General features: G+C 48.9%; 1 protein-coding gene across 1 annotated transcript; it reads left to right on the top strand.

Annotated features, from left to right (window-relative positions):
- Window positions 1-346: 346 nt before the first annotated feature.
- On the top strand, window positions 347-16,725 carry LOC100491749. The gene is made up of 2 exons (XM_031891567.1): window positions 347-570; window positions 15,220-16,725. Exon 2 carries the CDS (start codon window positions 15,287-15,289, stop codon window positions 16,643-16,645), a length of 1,359 nt encoding a protein of 452 aa, XP_031747427.1. The 5' UTR covers window positions 347-570; window positions 15,220-15,286; the 3' UTR covers window positions 16,646-16,725.
- Window positions 16,726-20,078: the final 3,353 nt, after the last annotated feature.

Here is a 20,078-nt window from a genome sequence, read left to right on the forward strand (position 1 = left end):
GACTCAGGCACACTTTACTGCTGCGCTGCAAGTTGGAGTGATATCCCCCCCTCACCCCCAGCAGCCAATCAGCAGAACAATGGGAAGGGAGCAAGATAGCAGCTCCCAGTAGGTATCAGAATAGCACTCAATAGTAAGAAATCCAAGTCCGGCTTGGGACTCCTCCAGTTACATGGGATTTAGAAAAAAAATAACAGTTTCTTTTAAAAAAATATGATTCAACTATTTGCAAGTGTCGGTGTATAAGGTATAAAATAGTAGGACTGGGAATAAGCTGCCCCCCCCCCCCCCATATACAAGAGACACATGCTGACAGTCTGTATCGCTCTATAGGACTCCATAGCACATCTGTCGGAGGCTGCTGCTTCTCAGTCGGACAAAGGGCTATTTTTATCGCTCTCCCACCGATGCAGGCGGAGCCACACACCCATCTGGGCAGCTCCCTGCCGCCCCCCAGCAGAGATGTACCCTACAGCCCCATGTCCGGGCAGGGCAGACGCACGGTGGAAGCCGCAAGTGGAGAGCAGAAAGCCGCGGCAGTCGCGCCGTCGCACTCGCTACAGAGGCAAGGTAAAAGCAGCGGGTCGCCCCAGGCCGCAGTCGGAAGGGCGTTTCTGTGCGTTTCCCTGGGGGATAGCGGAGCGTTCCCTTTGTCACAGCGACAGGAGGCTCTAAATCGCACAAGGCGCGCTGCTGGGGGGGGGGGGGGTCAGTTACAGGATTGGTGAGGGTCGGGGGTTAGAGAGGGGGGGGCTGGCTGGGAATGGGGGCTATTAATATGTGAGTGTAAGGCGGTAATACTGGGAGCCTGTTCCCTACTGAGTCAGCCCTGGGGCAGTAAGGGGGGGATTTACCCCTGTGAGTGAGTGTGTGAGTGTGTGGGGGTTACAGTTCTTCTGTGTGTTATTTTTTGCCCTATCATCTATCTATCATCTATCTATCTATCTATCTATCTATCATCAATCTATCTATCTATCTCTCTCTCTCTCTATCTATCTATCTATCTATCTATCTCAGTATCTATATCTATCTATTATTTATGTCTTTCTTCCCTCTCATTTCTGTATCTATTTTTGTATTTGTCTATTATGTCTGAATCTATCTGTGTCTATCTATCTATGTATCTATTATCTATCTACCTGTCTATCAGTCTATCTATTATTTCTGTATCTATCTATCATCTATCTATCATCTATCTATCTATTATCTATCTACCTGTCTGTCTATCTATCTATCTACCTGTCTATCAGTCTATCTATTATTTCTCTATCTATCTATCTATCTATCTATCTATCTATCTATCATCTATCTATTATCTATCTACCTGTCTGTCTATCTATCTATCTATCTATCTACCTACCTGTCTATCAGTCTATCTATTATTTCTGTATCTATCTGTGTTTATCTATGTATCATCTATCTATAATCTATCTATCTAACATCTCTATATATCTATCTATCATATATCATCCATCTATCTATTATGTCTGTATCTATCTGTGTTTATCTATCTATCTATATATCTATCTATCATATATCATCCATCTATCTATTATGTCTGAATCTATCTGTGTCTATCTATCTATGTATCTATTATCTATCTACCTGTCTATCAGTCTATCTATTATTTCTGTATCTATCTATCATCTATCTATCATCTATCTATCTATCATTTATCTACCTGTCTGTCTATCTATCTATCTACCTGTCTATCAGTCTATCTATTATTTCTGTATCTATGTGTTTATCTATCTATTTATTTATTTATCTATCATCTATCTATCTAGTTATCATCTATCTATTTGTCTATCTATTATTTCTGTATCTATCTGTGTTTATCTATGGATCATCTATCTATCTATCAATCTGTCTACCTATCTATTATTTCTGTATCTCCTTCCTCTCATCTCTGTATCTAGCTGTGTTTATCTATCTATCTATCTATCTATCTATATCTACCTGTGTCTATATCTATATCTGTATCTATCTATCTATCTATGATCTATGAGTAACAGGACATATAGCTAAATCATTAGCCCCCCATCCTTTGCAGTCGGCCCCGCACTATGAGTTGCTAGGCAGGGGGGGGGGAGGCAAATGGAGGGGACACGGCGACAGAGTGTTGCTACAGGTGCGGGTTGGTGTTGGCCGCTTTGTGCCGCTGGAATAGCAGCTGAAGTTGTTCCATAGAACATTTATGTCGGCCTATTAAATACATCACATTTATATAGCTGTAAATACAAAGTGCCATTTCATTGGAAACAAAACACTGTACATTTAGTAAGTGAGAAAAGCAACGGTGAGAGCTTCCAGCTGGCAGGCTGTGGGCTCTGGAAGGCTGTGGGCCCTGAGGTTGCTGTGCCACAGCATGCCGGCAGTGTTACCGAGCGCGGGTTGGATGGCCTCCCTATAATAACTATATCAGACTAACATTAAAACCACAGCTCCCGTGAAAGGGTTCCTTCATGTTTAATAACCCTGGGATGGAGGATGAGCCGGGGACATAGGTACTGGGGGCAGTGTATGGCCACCTTTAGGCTTAGCCTTCCCTATGCAGCCATTGTCTCTATGGCAGGCTAGCCACAACCTCATTATCACCTTCTACTGCGTGTAAAATCCCATTACAAGAAGTCAGGAGTGGGCATAGTTATTCCCTATAGCTAGCTCCCAGGTAGGAAAGCGGTAGGAAAGTAGGATCCGACTGAATCTTTTAACCCGCCCAATCCATATCTGGCCAATTTCAGGCCAGATATCGGTTGGGTATGGCCGTCGTTCCTGCCCCTACACGGGCCGGTAAGCTGCTGAATCTGTCCAAGGGACCCATATCGGCAGCTACAATCGGCCCTTGTATGGGGACCTTTAATAAGCTTTATCAGAAAGGTCTATATAAATACAGATGTGAGCAATTACAGAGTCCTCTATCAAAAGAAACGCTGGATTTCCTTTCTCCTTTTGTGTACACATGTTTTTCAGTATTATTATTATTAACATTTATTTATAAAGCGCCAACATACCCTGCAGCGCTGTACAATAAGTGGGTTCCATACATTGGGCATACAGAGTAACATATAAAGCAATCAATAACCGATACAGGAGGGGAAGGGAGCCCTGCCCAAAAGAGCTTACACTCTACAAGGAGTAACATATAAAGCAATCAGTAACCGATACAGGAGGGGAAGGGAGCCCTGCCCAAAAGAGCTTACACTCTACAAGGAGTAACATATAAAGCAACCAATAACCAATACAAGAGGGGAAGGGAGCCCTGCCCAAAAGAGCTTACACTCTACAAGGAGTAACATATAAAGCAATCAGTAACCGATACAGGAGGGGAAGGGAGTCCTGCCCAAAAGAGCTTACACTCTATATGGAGTAACATATAAAGCAATCAGTAACCGATACAGGAGGGGAAGAGAGCCCTGCCCCAAAGAGCTTACACTCTACAAGGAGTAACATATAAAGCAATCAATAACCGATACAAGAGGGGAAGAGAGCCCTGCCCCAAAGAGCTTACACTCTACAAGGAGTAACATATAAAGCAATCAGTAACCGATACAGGAGGGGAAGGGAGCCCTGCCCAAAAGAGCTTACACTCTACAAGGAGTAACATATAAAGCAATCAGTAACCGATACAGGAGGGGAAGGGAGCCCTGCCCAAAAGAGCTTACACTCTACAAGGAGTAACATATAAAGCAATCAGTAACCGATACAGGAGGGGAAGGGAGCCCTGCCCCAAAGAGCTTACACTCTACAAGGAGTAACATATAAAGCAACCAATAACCGATACAAGAGGGGAAGAGAGCCCTGCCCAAAAGAGCTTACACTCTACAAGGAGTAACATATAAAGCAATCAGTAACCGATACAGGGGGGAAGGGAGCCCTGCCCAAAAGAGCTTACACTCTACAAGGAGTAACATATAAAGCAATCAGTAACCGATACAGGAGGGGAAGGGAGCCCTGCCCAAAAGAGCTTACACTCTACAAGGAGTAACATATAAAGCAATCAGTAACCGATACAGGAGGGGAAGGGAGCCCTGCCCAAAAGAGCTTACACTCTACAAGGAGTAACATATAAAGCAATCAGTAACCGATACAGGAGGGGAAGGGAGCCCTGCCCAAAAGAGCTTACACTCTACAAGGGGTAACATATAAAGCAACCAGTAACCGATACAGGAGGGGAAGGGAGCCCTGCCCAAAAGAGCTTACACTCTACAAGGAGTAACATATAAAGCAATCAATAACCGATACAGGAGGGGAAGGGAGCCCTGCCCAAAAGAGCTTACACTCTACAAGGAGAAACATATAAAGCAACCAGTAACCGATACAGGAGGGGAAGGGAGCCCTGCCCAAAAGAGCTTACACTCTACAAGGAGTAACATATAAAGCAATCAGTAACCGATACAGGAGGGGAAGAGAGCCCTGCCCCAAAGAGCTTACACTCTACAAGGAGTAACATATAAAGCAATCAATAACCGATACAAGAGGGGAAGAGAGCCCTGCCCAAAAGAGCTTACACTCTACAAGGAGTAACATATAAAGCAATCAGTAACCGATACAGGAGGGGAAGGGAGCCCTGCCCAAAAGAGCTTACACTCTACAAGGAGTAACATATAAAGCAATCAGTAACCGATACAGGAGGGGAAGGGAGCCCTGCCCAAAAGAGCTTACACTCTACAAGGAGTAACATATAAAGCAATCAGTAACCGATACAGGAGGGGAAGGGAGCCCTGCCCAAAAGAGCTTACACTCTACAAGGAGTAACATATAAAGCAACCAATAACCGATACAGGAGGGGAAGAGAGCCCTGCCCAAAAGAGCTTACACTCTACAAGGAGTAACATATAAAGCAATCAGTAACCGATACAGGAGGGGAAGGGAGCCCTGCCCCAAAGAGCTTACACTCTACAAGGAGTAACATATAAAGCAACCAATAACCGATACAAGAGGGGAAGAGAGCCCTGCCCAAAAGAGCTTACACTCTACAAGGAGTAACATATAAAGCAATCAGTAACCGATACAGGGGGGAAGGGAGCCCTGCCCAAAAGAGCTTACACTCTACAAGGAGTAACATATAAAGCAATCAGTAACCGATACAGGAGGGGAAGGGAGCCCTGCCCAAAAGAGCTTACACTCTACAAGGAGTAACATATAAAGCAATCAGTAACCGATACAGGAGGGGAAGGGAGCCCTGCCCAAAAGAGCTTACACTCTACAAGGAGTAACATATAAAGCAATCAGTAACCGATACAGGAGGGGAAGGGAGCCCTGCCCAAAAGAGCTTACACTCTACAAGGAGTAACATATAAAGCAATCAGTAACCGATACAGGAGGGGAAGGGAGCCCTGCCCAAAAGAGCTTACACTCTACAAGGAGTAACATATAAAGCAATCAGTAACCGATACAGGAGGGGAAGGGAGCCCTGCCCAAAAGAGCTTACACTCTACAAGAAGAAAGGGTTGAGACACAAGGTGTACAGTATCAGACTTCAGTCTGCTCAGTTTGCTCCTCTCCCCCTCCCGTCACTATTCGCTCCCCCTCCCAACTCTGTGTAATCTTTGCTACCAGCTGCCAGAGCTGCAGCACGGAAGCTACTGAGGCCGAGCTAAAATGGCCGCTGCTATCTAAAACAAACAGAGGGAGCTTCTAGGGCTGTTTACATTGCACTAATCCGGCTTATCTATCGGCAGTAAAATGCCAAAATGCCTGAGCGTTGTTAGCTGGGGGTTCAGCCCCATGTATATATAACAGAATGCTGCATCACGGTGGTTCTGTTGGCCGTGGCCTTGGCCTCCGCTGTGACATTGCACTTCTTTTCCATGCAAAGGGACAGTTTCCTCCCCCTGAATTGTCGCCCGTAGTGAGAGGTTTCTTTCCCCTCTCCCCGAGGCCAATGAGTGGCTTAGGGCGGCTTGTTTGTGTAATGGCACTGCCAGGAAAAAAGCTCAGGCCGTACGCTGCAAACCAGAGGCCGGCCTGCCAGTAACTAATCCCGTATTTTTAACCGTAGCAGCGAAAAAGGTTGCACTTGCCCTTGACACCAACGCTATTCTGAATGGGCAGTCGCAACTTGGTGTTAACCGCAGCGACGGTTAGGCCACAAGGGTGTGTCACTTTAGCACCAGAGATAGCTGCTGGTTAAAGCACAAGTCAACCCCTGATAAAAGAAAACTTCATTCTATTATTTATTTTATTTCTAAATGACATGGTTTACATAGCAAATAATAGCACTCCAACTTGCAGCGCAGCAGTAAAGTGTGCCTGAGTCTGAGCTTTCAGCCAGCGCTACACATTAGAACTGCTTTCAGCTAACCTATTGTTTCTCCTACTCCCATGTAACTGGAGGAGTCCCAAGCCGGACTTGGATTTCTTACTATTGAGTGCTATTCTGATACCTACTGGGAGCTGCTATCTTGCTCCCTTCCCATTGTTCTGCTGATCGGCTGCTGGGGGTGAGGGGGGGGGATATCACTCCAACTTGCAGCGCAGCAGTAAAGTGTGCCTGAGTCTGAGCTTTCAGCCAGCGCTACACATTAGAACTGCTTTCAGCTAACCTATTGTTTCTCCTACTCCCATGTAACTGGAGGAGTCCCAAGCTGGACTTGGATTTCTTACTATTGAGTGCTATTCTGATACCTACTGGGAGCTGCTATCTTGCTCCCTTCCCATTGTTCTGCTGATCGGCTGCTGGGGGTGAGGGGGAGAGATATCACTCTAACTTGCAGCGCAGCAGTAAAGTGTGCCTGAGTCTGAGCTTTCAGCCAGCGCTACACATTAGAACTGCTTTCAGCTAACCTATTGTTTCTCCTACTCCCATGTAACTGGAGGAGTCCCAAGCCGGACTTGGATTTCTTACTATTGAGTGCTATTCTGATACCTACTGGGAGCTGCTATGATTTACTGTCTCGGCTGCTGTGGAACGTTCCGAGGTTCCGAGGGCAGTGTAAGTGGAAGCATTTTGCTTTCTATACTATGAAGCGCAGATGGTTTATTTTCATTCCCCTCTGTGTGTAATAACAAGCGCAGGTATGCGGGGAAGGAATGCGCCCTACATGCCAGGACTTAAGTTTGTTGCCACATGTCGAGGATTCGCCTGTTTGTGAGGCTGAACGTGGGAGCATCTTTAAAGGACAAGTCGACCCAAAATATAGTTTTTTGCCTTGTTAAAAAAAAAACCTATCATTCTAAGCAACTTTGCAATATACATTCATTGGACTGATTCGGCAGCTTATCGGCCCATGTAGGGGCAGGAACGAGGGGCCTGCCCGACCGATATCTGGCCTGAAATTGGCCAGATACAGGGTTGGACTGGCCCACTGGGGCTCCGGCCCCAGGGGCCCGCACCACGCCCCCCCGCAGGGGCCCCCCACCTGAAGTCCTCCCCTTAGCGCGGAGCGGTCGGGCAGGGGGAACGCAGGTAAGGGATGGATCTGGGTCGGCGGCCCAGTCTGATCCTGGCCAGATATCAATTGGGCAGGTTAAAAGATTCAGTCGGATCAGGGACCCCATTGGCTTGTTGATGCGGCCCCCTGAACCGACTGCCCCATTGCCGCCAATATAATTCGACCGAATTAGCCCGTAGGTGGGGGATATCGGGTGAAGATCAGCTCGCTTGTATGTACTGGGAAACCCATCTAGAACTGTGCGGCTGGCTCCCTAGGGGGGCTTCCATAGTGCCTGGGGTGGGGGGGTCAGCCATTTAAGTCTAGAGGTGGCCATACATGGGCTGATAGAAGCTGCCAATTTAGTCTTTTTAGACCACATTTTAGGCTGAAAACCGCAGCAGCTCATTGATGCGACCAGGGTCAGATTGGGCCTAATGTGTAGCGCCGGCTGAAAGCTCAGACTCAGGCACACTTTACTGCTGCGCTGCAAGATGGAGTGATATCCCCCCCCCCTCACCCCCAGCAGCCGATCAGCAGAACAATGGGAAGGGAGCAAGATAGCAGCTCCCAGTAGGTATCAGAATAGCACTCAATAGTAAGAAATCCAAGTCCGGCTTGGGACTCCTCCAGTTACATGGGAGTAGGAGAAACAATAGGTTAGCTGAAAGCAGTTCTAATGTGTAGCGCTGGCTGAAAGCTCAGACTCAGGCACACTTTACTGCTGCGCTGCAAGTTGGAGTGATATCCCCCCTCCTCACCCCCAGCAGCCAATCAGCAGAACAATGGGAAGGGAGCAAGATAGCAGCTCCCAGTAGGTATCAGAATAGCACTCAATAGTAAGAAATCCAAGTCCGGCTTGGGACTCCTCCAGTTACATGGGAGTAGGAGAAACAATAGGTTAGCTGAAAGCAGTTCTAATGTGTAGCGCTGGCTGAAAGCTCAGACTCAGGCACACTTTACTGCTGCGCTGCAAGTTGGAGTGATATCCCCCCCCCTCACCCCCAGCAGCCGATCAGCAGAACAATGGGAAGGGAGCAAGATAGCAGCTCCCAGTAGGTATCAGAATAGCACTCAATAGTAAGAAATCCAAGTCTGGCTTGGGACTCCTCCAGTTACATGGGAGTAGGAGAAACAATAGGTTAGCTGAAAGCAGTTCTAATGAGTAGCGCTGGCTGAAAGCGCAGACTCAGACACACTTTACTGCTGCGCTGCAAGTTGGAGTGATATCCCCCCCCCTCCCCCCCAGCAGCCGATCAGCAGAACAATGGGAAGGGAGCAAGATAGCAGCTCCCAGTAGGTATCAGAATAGCACTCAATAGTAAGAAATCCAAGTCTGGCTTGGGACTCCTCCAGTTACATGGGAGTAGGAGAAACAATAGGTTAGCTGAAAGCAGTTCTAATGTGTAGCGCTGGCTGAAAGCTCAGACTCAGGCACACTTTACTGCTGCGCTGCAAGTTGGAGTGATATCCCCCCCCTCACCCCCAGCAGCCGATCAGCAGAACAATGGGAAGGGAGCAAGATAGCAGCTCCCAGTAGGTATCAGAATAGCACTCAATAGTAAGAAATCCAAGTCCGGCTTGGGACTCCTCCAGTTACATGGGAGTAGGAGAAACAATAGGTTAGCTGAAAGCAGTTCTAATGTGTAGCGCTGGCTGAAAGCTCAGACTCAGGCACACTTTACTGCTGCGCTGCAAGTTGGAGTGATATCCCCCCCCCCTCACCCCCAGCAGCCGATCAGCAGAACAATGGGAAGGGAGCAAGATAGCAGCTCCCAGTAGGTATCAGAATAGCACTCAATAGTAAGAAATCCAAGACCCCCCCCCTGCCCGACCGCCAACCCCCCCCCCCCCCTTTGACACGTTAAGTTTACACGCTCAGGGGAGGACGTCAGTTGGGGGGCCCTGCGAGGGGGGGGTTAGGGGACGCGGCCGGCAGGGCCACCTGCAGGACCCCTGGGGCGGTAGCCCCGGTGGGCCCTTCACCCCCCAGTCCGACCCTGTGCACAGTTCCCTAAGCCCCGCCCCCTGTTGATCTGGCTGACTACTTTGAGACCCCAAACTTATTACCCCTGGCTACTACCTGTCCCCGCCCCCAGCGCGCGTCATTAGCGTCAGCCGGCGGGATGCGGTGACGTGACGAGGACCGGACGCGGGGGGAGGGCCGGGTAAATGACCTTGGGGGGCCGTATCCGTAGTTTGAGGACCCCCTGGTGGTAGTACGGTATAGTCCACCCACTTGGAAGTGACTGCTTCTGTTTTTATGCAGGGGAAATTGGACAGTTGCTCGGAATTACCCTTTTTTTTTCATGATACAAAAGAAAAAGCTATTTTTGAGGAGAGTTTCCCTTGAATTCCCACCGCAGTTTCCCTTTTTTTACTTTTGTTGTTACTATGATTATGGTTTAAAGGGGACGTAGGGGTTAAAAACAGCATTGTGCCAATGAATCGTCTGAATAGAGAAGGAATGTGCTTTCAAAAGTAGTGATTTATTGAAAATTGGTCCAAAAACCCCACTGGCCCCGCCCATCTGTTCCACTTCCTGTGCAGGGGGGGGGCGGCGGCACTGTCGGATAGGAACCAATCAGCAGCTAGGCTGACCTGATAGGGGACTGAAGCCTGTCTGTGATTGGCTCTCCCCCTCCTACTGTGCTTCTGGCAAGGACCGTTAGGACACGCCCACCCCTCATGTGAAACCCAGACAGGGACCTGAGAGGATCTATAGGGAGCTCCAATACAGGGGCCACCGTATGGGTTAGGGGTTTTCCTTTTATCCTATATGTCTCTTTAATGAATTGATTTGCCTTTTGGGCCAAATTCCAGTAAAAAATTGCCAAATCCCCCGTATTGACACTAGCCAATAGCGTTGGGCCTCAGCGCTACTAATCTGCCCCGCCGGGAGTTGAACTCTTCGGATTTGGATTCGTACCAAAATCAGATAAAAAGCCAAGGGCACGGGGAAGCTGGCGGGGGGTTTGTTGTGGGTTTATTTGCCTGAGTCTGAATCAGGACTTTTCCAGATAAAGCGTTTGGACCAGCGCTGCAGCCACGGAGATTATCTCTCATTATCTGCAGTGGGCTCGTTAATAATTAACCCCTAAGGCTTTCCAAATATTTCATTATTCATTTATTTTCCAGCCGATATAGAAAACGATATTTTTGGTTTCTCGTTATTGGCGGGTATAAATCAGGTACAGGTAGGGCCGCCGCCAACCCCCGGTTTTGAGGGCTGTCCAGGTGAAAACTCCCTGCCCAGATTTCCGAATTAGGGAAGGGATCTTTTAGACTGACGTGCTGATTGGCCAATCGCCACGTCATAACTCCGCCCCCCCCTGATGCCGCAACCCCCGAGAATCGGAAAGGTGGCAACCCTCGGTCCATAGGGCCTTCAGCACCGAAATAAGTGCAAATGCCACCGGCTTCCACCAGGGGTTTAAAGGGCACCTGTCAATCATATATCGCCTGCCCCGCCAGAATTTGTTCTAGAACCCCCCGCCCACAACCCAGAAACCCCTAATATCCCTATCCTTGTCATCTGTTCCTTCAAAAAGTAGGAATAAATCCCATGTTTATAGGCTGAAATCCAGCTGCAAAACTGCTCTTCTCTTTCTGCCTCATTTGAAATCCTGGCAGGGGAGGAGGGACTAAAACACTGATGTTATAAATCGTAACGACTTCTCCCCAGCTTACAGACAGCCTGTAGGAACTACATAACCCACAATGCATTGCACTGGGATGTTCTGTAAACGGTTAAGTGAATCAATTCTGCTATCTCTAACATTATCCCGGGTTCCCTTGTTACAAATGAAACCCTTCGCCGCCGCCCCACCCAACCCAGAAACCCCTAATATCCCTATCCCTGTCATCTGTTCCTTCAATAAGTAGGAATAAATCCCATTTTATATGCTGAAATCCAGCTGCAAATCAGCTCTTCTCTTTCTGCCTCATTTGAAATCCTGGCAGGGGAGGAGGGACTAAAACACTGATGTTACAAATGGTAACAGCTTCTCCCCAGCTTACAGACAGAAGTTCCCCTTTAAAGTAGATCTTCTATGTGTCCTTTTACTCGTCTCCACCATACAAATAAAAAAAAAAATCCTTCCAGCTCCCAAAATGGGAAAAACAAGGGTGTTTTTGCTTCGGGGCGTCTGTTCCCAAACAAGTACTTTCCTCTCGGGCGCAGTAATAAGAGGCGCTAGGGATCTCTCCAGCCGGCGGTGTTAAACTGCTGGCACCGCGGCGAGGGTTTGGCGGCCAAAGGGAAAGCATTTTATGGCAGAGGATAAAGTTGTACCGCGTGGAAAGGATATTAAAAGCAAGTGCAGAGGTAATGTTTTTGCGCTGGGTTGTTGTTGTCGAGAATTTTAATGGAATTTCTGCTTTTAGCCATAAAAGCCACAGCAAAAGGGTGAAGGGAGGGGTTGTTTACACGGAGCTCATCATCCGTGAAAGAATAGGCGGAATTTTTTTTTTTTTTTGTTCCCATAAGAAAATAAAGTGTATACTTGTACTATAAAGCACTGGATCTAAAAAGGAGCGACCGCTAGTGATCTAGCGAATCTGTCCCGTTTCGGTTCGGCGAAAAATTCCAGAATCTTTCAAAAGATTCGCGAAACGGCGGAAAATTCACGAAACGGCGAAAATGTCGCACGTCAAAAAAAAATTGTTGCCCGCGGCTATTCTTTCATCGAGCGGCTATTATTTTGTCGCCCGCGGCTATTCTTTCGTCGCGTGGCTAATATTTTGTCGCCTGCAGCTATTCTTTCGTCGCGCGGCTATTATTTTGTCGCCCGCAGCTAATCTTTCATCGCGCGGCTATTATTTTGTCGCCCGCAGCTATTCTTTCGTTGCGTGACTATTATTTTGTCGCCCGCAGCTATTCTTTCGTTGCGTGGCTATTATTTTGTCTCCCGCAGCTATTCTTTTGTTGCGCGGCTATTATTTTGTCGCCCGCAGCTATTCTTTCGTTGCGTGACTATTATTTTGTCGCCCGCAGCTATTCTTTCGTTGCGTGGCTATTATTTTGTCTCCCGCAGCTAGTCTTTTGTTGCGCGGCTATTATTTTGTCGCCCGCAGCTATTCTTTCGTTGCGTGACTATTATTTTGTCGCCTGCAGCTATTCTTTCGTTGCGTGGCTATTATTTTGTCGCCCGCAGCTATTCTTTCATTGCGTGGCTATTATTTTGTCACCCGCGGCTATTCTTTCGTTGTGCAGCTATTAATTTGGCGCCCGCAGCTATTCTTTCTTTGCGAGGCTATTATTTTGTCGCCCGCGGCTATTCTTTTGTTGCGCGGCTATTATTTTGTCACCCGCGGCTATTCTTTCGTTGTGCAGCTATTAATTTGGCGCCCGCAGCTATTCTTTCTTTGCGAGGCTATTATTTTGTCGCCCACGGCTATTCTTTCTTTGCGTGGCTATTATTTTGTCGCCCGCGGCTATTCTTTCGTTGCGCGGCTAATATTTTGTCGCCCGCAGCTATTCTTTCTTTGCGAGGCTATTATTTTGTCGCCCGCGGCTATTCTTTCTTTGCGTGGCTATTATTTTGTCGCCCGCGGCTATTCTTTCTTTGCGTGGCTATTATTTCGTCGCCCGCGGCTATTCTTTCGTTGCGCGTCTATTATTTTGTCGCCCGCAGCTATTCTTTCTTTGCGAGGCTATTATTTTGTCGCCCGCGGCTATTCTTTCTTTGCGTGGCTATTATTTTGTCGCGCTCAGCTATTCTTTCATTACGCGGCTATTATTTTGTCGCCCACGGCTATTATTTTGTCGCCCACGGCTATTATTTTGTCGCCCGCAGCTATTCTTTCGTTGCGTGGCTATTATTTTGTCGCCCTCAGCTATTCTTTCATTGCGCGGCTATTATTTTGTCGCCCACGGCTATTATTTTGTCGCCCGCAGCTATTCTTTCGTTGCGTGGCTATTATTTTGTCGCCCTCAGCTATTCTTTCATTGCGCGGCTATTCTTTCGTCGCGTGGCTATTATTTTGTCGCCTGCGGCTATTATTTTGTCACGCAGCTATTATTTTGTCGTCCGCGACTATTATTTTGACGCGGGTTACAATTTTTGGATGTGTGACGAATCCATGCCTGCCGAAACATTTCGCCCATCACTAACGACCACTAGGATAATGTAATGGAGGGGTTTGGGAGATCTACTGGTCACATTGAGATCTACTGGCCACCAGTGACTGCAGCCTACTCTCTGGGCACCATCTCCATCACATAAGGAAAGGGCCCCTTATCTAGAACACCCCGGGTTTAGAACATTTTGTATAATAGCTTCTATACCCGGGGGCCATTTTGTGCTGCTTTGCTACGGCCCATTAGCCATCTACATGCTGTAATTGCACAATATATTGCCAGCAGAGTTTTCTCTGTTCAACAAACAGGTCATTGCTGGGTTTCAATTAACCCCAGTAAGTAACCAGTTCAGTCATGCATTGTTTTTACTTTTATACTTATTATGGTGAAAGATTTAACATTCTGCCTGCCAAGCACGTATCTCTATTAGTTACGGTCTTCGACGACTGCCCCCTCGGCAAAGAACTAAGGAGTTTGTCCGGTATGACCGGACCACCTAGGGTTGCCACCTCTTTTCGCCGGGCAGGGGGTGGGCGGTGACGTCGCAGGGAAGAGGAGGGACCATGACGTCACTGGGCGGAGCTATGAAGCAGCAATTGGCTGATCACTGCATCAATCACAGCTAGTCCTGTTCAGTTTTCCTAATTCGGAAACCGGGCAGCCCTTCCGAACCGGACAGGTGGCAACCCTAGGACCACCCCCCAAACAGTATTTTTTTTTGGTCCTGCTGTAGTACAGTCAGAATATTCAGGCACCGGACCTAAATACGCCCCTATGTCGTGCACGTAACATCACTTACATAGCACTTCCCAAACCCCCCCCCCCCCCGCCCCAGCTCTGTCGTCGTATTTCCTATGGAAATCCGTGCCGGAGGCTGGGGGCATTTTCTTAAGGCTGCCACCCTAGGCACTGCCCTTTGGGTGCCCCAAGGCACCCAAGGGTTTTTAGCCTGGCAAAGGTTCTCCATATGTGGGAATTCCCAGAAATCACGTACGTTACTTAATTTTTAACGGATAAGGAAAGTCGAAATCACTGGGGGGGGGGGGTGCCAAAATGTTAGGTACCCCCAATGATTGCAATCGCTTACGACGAAGCGATCCTCTTCCTCCTTCGGCCCTGGGATCTCATATTTATGTGAAGGGGATGGGGGGGTGTTTGGGGTGGGGTGGGGTGGGGGGGGTGTGTGCGGATGGGGGGGTGTTTGGGGTGGGGTGGGGGGGTGTGTGCGGATGGGGGGGTGTTTGGGGTGGGGTGGGGTGGGGGGGGTGTGTGCGGATGGGGGGGTGTTTGGGGTGGGGTGGGGGGGGGGTGTGCGGATGGGGGGGTGTTTGGGGTGGGGTGGGGTGGGGGGGTGTGTGCGGATGGGGGGGTGTTTGGGGTGGGGGGGGGTGCGTGCGGATGGGGGGTGGGGGGGTGCGTGCGGATGGGGGGGTGTTTGGGGTGGGGTGGAGTGGGGGGGTGCGTGCGGATGGGGGGGTGTTTGGGGTGGGGTGGGGTGGGGGGTGCGTGCGGATGGGGGGGTGTTTGGGGTGGCGGGGGGGTGCGGGTGGCGGGTGTTTGGGGTGGTCACCTAATCATGCATGGGGAAAAAAAAATACTGTCAAATACCGTGACACCGATATAATTTTGAAAAATACCGTGATATAAATTTTTGGTCATACCGCCCAGCACTACCGTGTATGGCCACCTTTAGCCAAGTACATTTACATTTGCTTTCCCTACCGCGTTTCGCTAACTCTACTCTTTCTCTTTTTCTCGTAGAACGTCGCCTTGATGGCATCGGGCAAGTAAAGTCTCCGGCTGGCAGCCCTGAGTGCCACATACAGGAATGAAACCATGTCCGACCTTCAGAAACCTCTGCAAACTCTTCTCCCTCGTTTTCTCCACGTTGACGCTGCTCTATTTCATTTACATTGTGGTTTTGGTGAAGATCATTTTGCACGGCGATACTTTCACTCCCCCTCTTATCAAATCCACCAAATCCGTGGAGGTGGTATGCGCGGGAAACGTGGCCAAAGACACCATAGTCCGGCTGCGGAACAGCAGGACGTGCCTCGTCGCCGCCTATTTAGATCTCCGGGAGGGCAGCGCGGTCCGTATTGTCGGAATCACGCACCGATACAAACAGGAGACATTATTCTGCCATTTTTGTTTCCCCGACACCAACGACACCGTCGTGGCTGAATTTCAGATCCACGCGGATCACTTTGAGTTCCCGTATGGGACGACGGACGTTGTGTGCAATCTGAAGGGGAGCAGAGTGCCGCAGTACGTGTCCATCGGCGCGGGCAATGCGGTTCCTACCGTCCTGAAAGTACAAAATACCCAGCAGGAGAAGCTGAAGTTCGAATACGACTTTCTCCTGTGCATTTCAGCTTTATTCGGGTCGTACAGCAACGTCCTACAGTTCATCCAGTCCATGGAATTGCACCAAATGCTCGGGGCCCAGAAAGTGATCCTGTACCACACGGACTCCAGCCCGATCATGAAGAAAGTCCTGTCCTACTACACCAAAAAGAAGTTCTTAGAGGTGATATCGTGGCCCATCACCTCGTTTTTAAATGTTTCTACTGGGTGGCATTACCCCGAGCACCCCGGGGAACTCCATTACTACGGGCAGACAGCGGCACTGAACGATTGCATCTATCGGCACATGTACAGGAGTAAGTATATCCTTCTCAACGACATCGATGAGCTTATCGTGCCCGCCCTGCACAACGACTGGCCCGAAATGATCAATTATTTGCACCGTTCCAACGTAACGGCTGACGTCTTCTTGTTTGAAAACCACGTCTTCCCCACCACTTTGCAAGACAAAAGCAATCCCCTGACTCCGGAGGAATGGAGCTCCGTACCGGGGTTAAACATCGTCCATCACGTCTTCCGGGAACCCAATCAGCCGAATGAGATTAACCCGACGAAGATGATTGTGAATCCGAGAAGTGTCGTCACCACGTCGGTCCACGTGGCGTTGGAATTTACCGGCGATCAGTACCAAGTGCCTGCCGACGTTGCCAGGCTTTGCCATTACCGAGAACCAAAGCAAAAAGAACTAACCAAAGAGTTCCTCATAGAAGATACGATACTTGCTAAATATGAAAGCGCCTTAGTCTTAAGGGTGAACGGCGTATTGAATGAAATGGGGCTTCTCAACTCAGGACGCAAAAAACGAAGGAAACTTAAGTGAAAGCCTTAAGGGCAAAGACACACGGAGCTACTCAAGGTGGCCATACACGTAAAGATCTGTTTGCCTGGCGAGGTTGCCAAGCGAGCGGATCTTCTCCCGATATCCCCACCTATGGTGGCCGATATCGGGAGAATCCAGGGTAATTTGGTCGTTTGGCCCTGGGGCGAGGTCACCAAGCGAGTGGATCTTCTCTCGATATCCCTCACCTACGGGTGGGCGATATCAGGAGAATCCAGGGTAATTTGGTCGTTTGGCCCTGGGGCGAGGTCGCCAAGTGAGCGGATCTTCTCCCGATATCCCCACCTATGGGTGGGTGATATTGGGGGAATTTAGGCTAATTCGGTCGTTTGGCCCTGGGGCGAGGTCGCCAAGCGAGCAGATCTTCTCCCGATATCCCCCACCTACGGGTGGGCGATATCGGGAGAATCCAGGGTAATTTGGTCGTCTGGACCTGGAGTGAGGTTGCCAAGTGAGTGGGTCTTCTCCCGATATCCCACACCTATGGGTGGGCGATATTGGGAGAATCCAGGCTAATTCGGTCGTTTGGCCCTGGGGCGAGGTCGCCAAACGAGCGGATCTTCTCTCGATATCCCTCACCTACGGGTGGGCGATATCAGGAGAATCCAGGGTAATTTGGTCGTTTGGCCCTGGGGCGAGGTCGCCAAGCGAGCGGATCTTCTCCCGATATCCCCCACCTATGGGTGGGTGATATTGGGGGAATTTAGGCTAATTCGGTCGTTTGGCCCTGGGGCGAGGTCGCCAAGCGAGCAGATCTTCTCCCGATATCCCCCACCTACGGGTGGGTGATATTGGGCGAATTTGGTCGTTTGGCCCTGGGGCGAGGTCACCAAGCGAGTGGATCTTCTCTCGATATCCCTCACCTATGGGTGGGCGATATCAGGAGAATCCAGGGTAATTTGGTCGTCTGGACCTGGGGCGAGGTCGCCAAGTGAGCGCATCTTCTCCCGATATCCCCCACCTATGGGTGGGTGATATTGGGGGAATTTAGGCTAATTCGGTCGTTGGGCCCTGGGGCGAGGTCGCCAAGTGAGCAGATCTTCTCCCGATATCCCCCACCTACGGGTGGGCGATATCGGGAGAATCCAGGGTAATTTGGTCGTCTGGACCTGGAGTGAGGTTGCCAAGTGAGTGGATCTTCTCCCGATATCCCACACCTATGGGTGGGCGATATTGGGAGAATCCAGGCTAATTCGGTCGTTTGGCCCTGGGGCGAGGTCGCCAAACGAGCGGATCTTCTCCCAATATCCCCACCTATGGGTGGGTGATATTGGGGGAATTTAGGCTAATTCTGTCGTTTGGCCCTGGGGCGAGGTCGCCAAGCGAGCGGATCTTCTTCTGATATCCCCCACCTATGGGTGTTGTTTCCCCTACACGGCCCGATAAGCTGACAATATCGGCAGCTACAATCGGCCCGTGTATGGCCCCCTTTAGTAGCAGCTACTAGTCATGGCTACTATACACCAGAAATGACCCTGCCATAGACAATACTGAGGGGCAGATTTACCAATGCACCAGCGTTCATTCGAAAGCTCTGAGCGTATATTCACCGACTTTTTCGTACGCCTGCACGAAAAAATCGGAAAAGGTTTTCCCGCTGAAAATTTTGTGACTTTCAGATCGCCAATACGATTTTTTCGTAAGCATTTTCGTGATATTTGCGATCTTCAGAAATTTTCGTATCCGATCCGAATTTTTCCCGTTCGGGATTCCAACTTGCCTCCCCCCAAAACACAGGAAGATGCGATTATCAGTAAATGATCAGCATTGTCGCGACAAGTAGCTGCTACTAAGTAGCTCCGTGTGTCTTCACCCTATTAATACCTGGTGTTTGTTTTACTGCTTTGGCAAAATGGACGCTAATCAGTCGTTACTATGCATTTTATTTTTGGGGTGTGGCACGTTATGGGCTTAAAGAAACAGACACCCCAGAAACCCCTAATACCCCTATCCCTGTAATCTGTTCCTTCACAAAGTAGGAATAAATCCCATGTTTATAGGCTGAAATCCAGCTGTAATACTGCTCTTCTCTTTCTGTATCATTTGCAATCCTGGCAGGGGAGGAGGGACTAAAACACTGATGTTACAAATTGTAACAGCTTCTCCACAGCTTACAGACAGCCTGCAGGAACTACATAACCCACAATGCATTGCACTGGGATGTTCCTTTCCTTACTGACATCACATGTGCAGCAGGGGATTGTGGGATTGGGGGGATGCAGGCTGAGGACAGGCTTGATGTATATTGCAAAGTTGCTTGAAATAATGTTCACTTTTCAAAAACCTTGAAAAGGTGGAATTCCCCTTTTAATGTCTTATAATAAAAGGCAATAAAGCTTATTTGGGCTGCCTATAACTTATATTCCACTAGGTGGCGCACTTAGCACTGCTTGAAACATCGGCATTGACTAATCGCAGGGATTTAGCTGCCATTGGTTAATATAGGAGTCACAGCGACCAATCACACACCCTTTAGTTGCCACGACTCAGGTCGGGGGGACGAATCGCAGGGATTTAGCTGCCATAGGTTAATATAGGAGTCACAGCGACCAATCACACACCCTTTAGTTGCCACGACTCAGGTCGGGGGGACGAATCGCAGGGATTTAGCTGCCATAGGTTAATATAGGAGTCACAGCGACCAATCACACACCCTTTAGTTGCCACGACTCAGGTTGGGGGGACGAATCGCAGGGATTTAGCTGCCATAGGTTAATATAGGAGTCACAGCGACCAATCACACACCCTTTAGTTGCCACGACTCAGGTCGGGGGGACGAATCGCAGGGATTTAGCTGCCATAGGTTAATATAGGAGTCACAGCGACCAATCACACACCCTTTAGTTGCCACGACTCAGGTCGGGGGGACGAATCGCAGGGATTTAGCTGCCATAGGTTAATATAGGAGTCACAGCGACCAATCACACACCCTTTAGTTGCCACGACTCAGGTCGGGGCGACTAATCGCAGGGATTTAGCTGCCATAGGTTAATATAGGAGTCACAGCGACCAATCACACACCCTTTATTTTTTTACTCGCAAAAAAACTCGAATCAAGAAAACAAATTCAAAGTCAACCATTGATGAATCACCCCATTTCTTTTTTATTCCCATTGCCCTCCTGTTGTGTTATAAGCTTCTTACAGACAGCCAGCAGAGGGCGCCATTAATCAACCAAATGTCGCCAATACTAGACCTGCAGCTTCTAGTTCCCTACCAACAGCTGTTACATTTATATGCAATTAATCTGGAGGGGGCAGTTTTCCAGCAAAGAAAGATGAGTAAAATAAAGTTGCGTGGGGGTTTGGGTTGCTTTCTGGTACCCGGGGGGGGGGGGGGGGGGCACAAAGTGGGTCCCTTTGCCACACAAAGTTTGGTAAGTTATGAAAATATAAATGATCTGATCAGACTCGTA

Source organism: Xenopus tropicalis, chromosome 8 (genome assembly GCF_000004195.4).
Source record: "Xenopus tropicalis strain Nigerian chromosome 8, UCB_Xtro_10.0, whole genome shotgun sequence".
Classification (NCBI taxonomy): Eukaryota; Metazoa; Chordata; class Amphibia; order Anura; family Pipidae; genus Xenopus; species Xenopus tropicalis.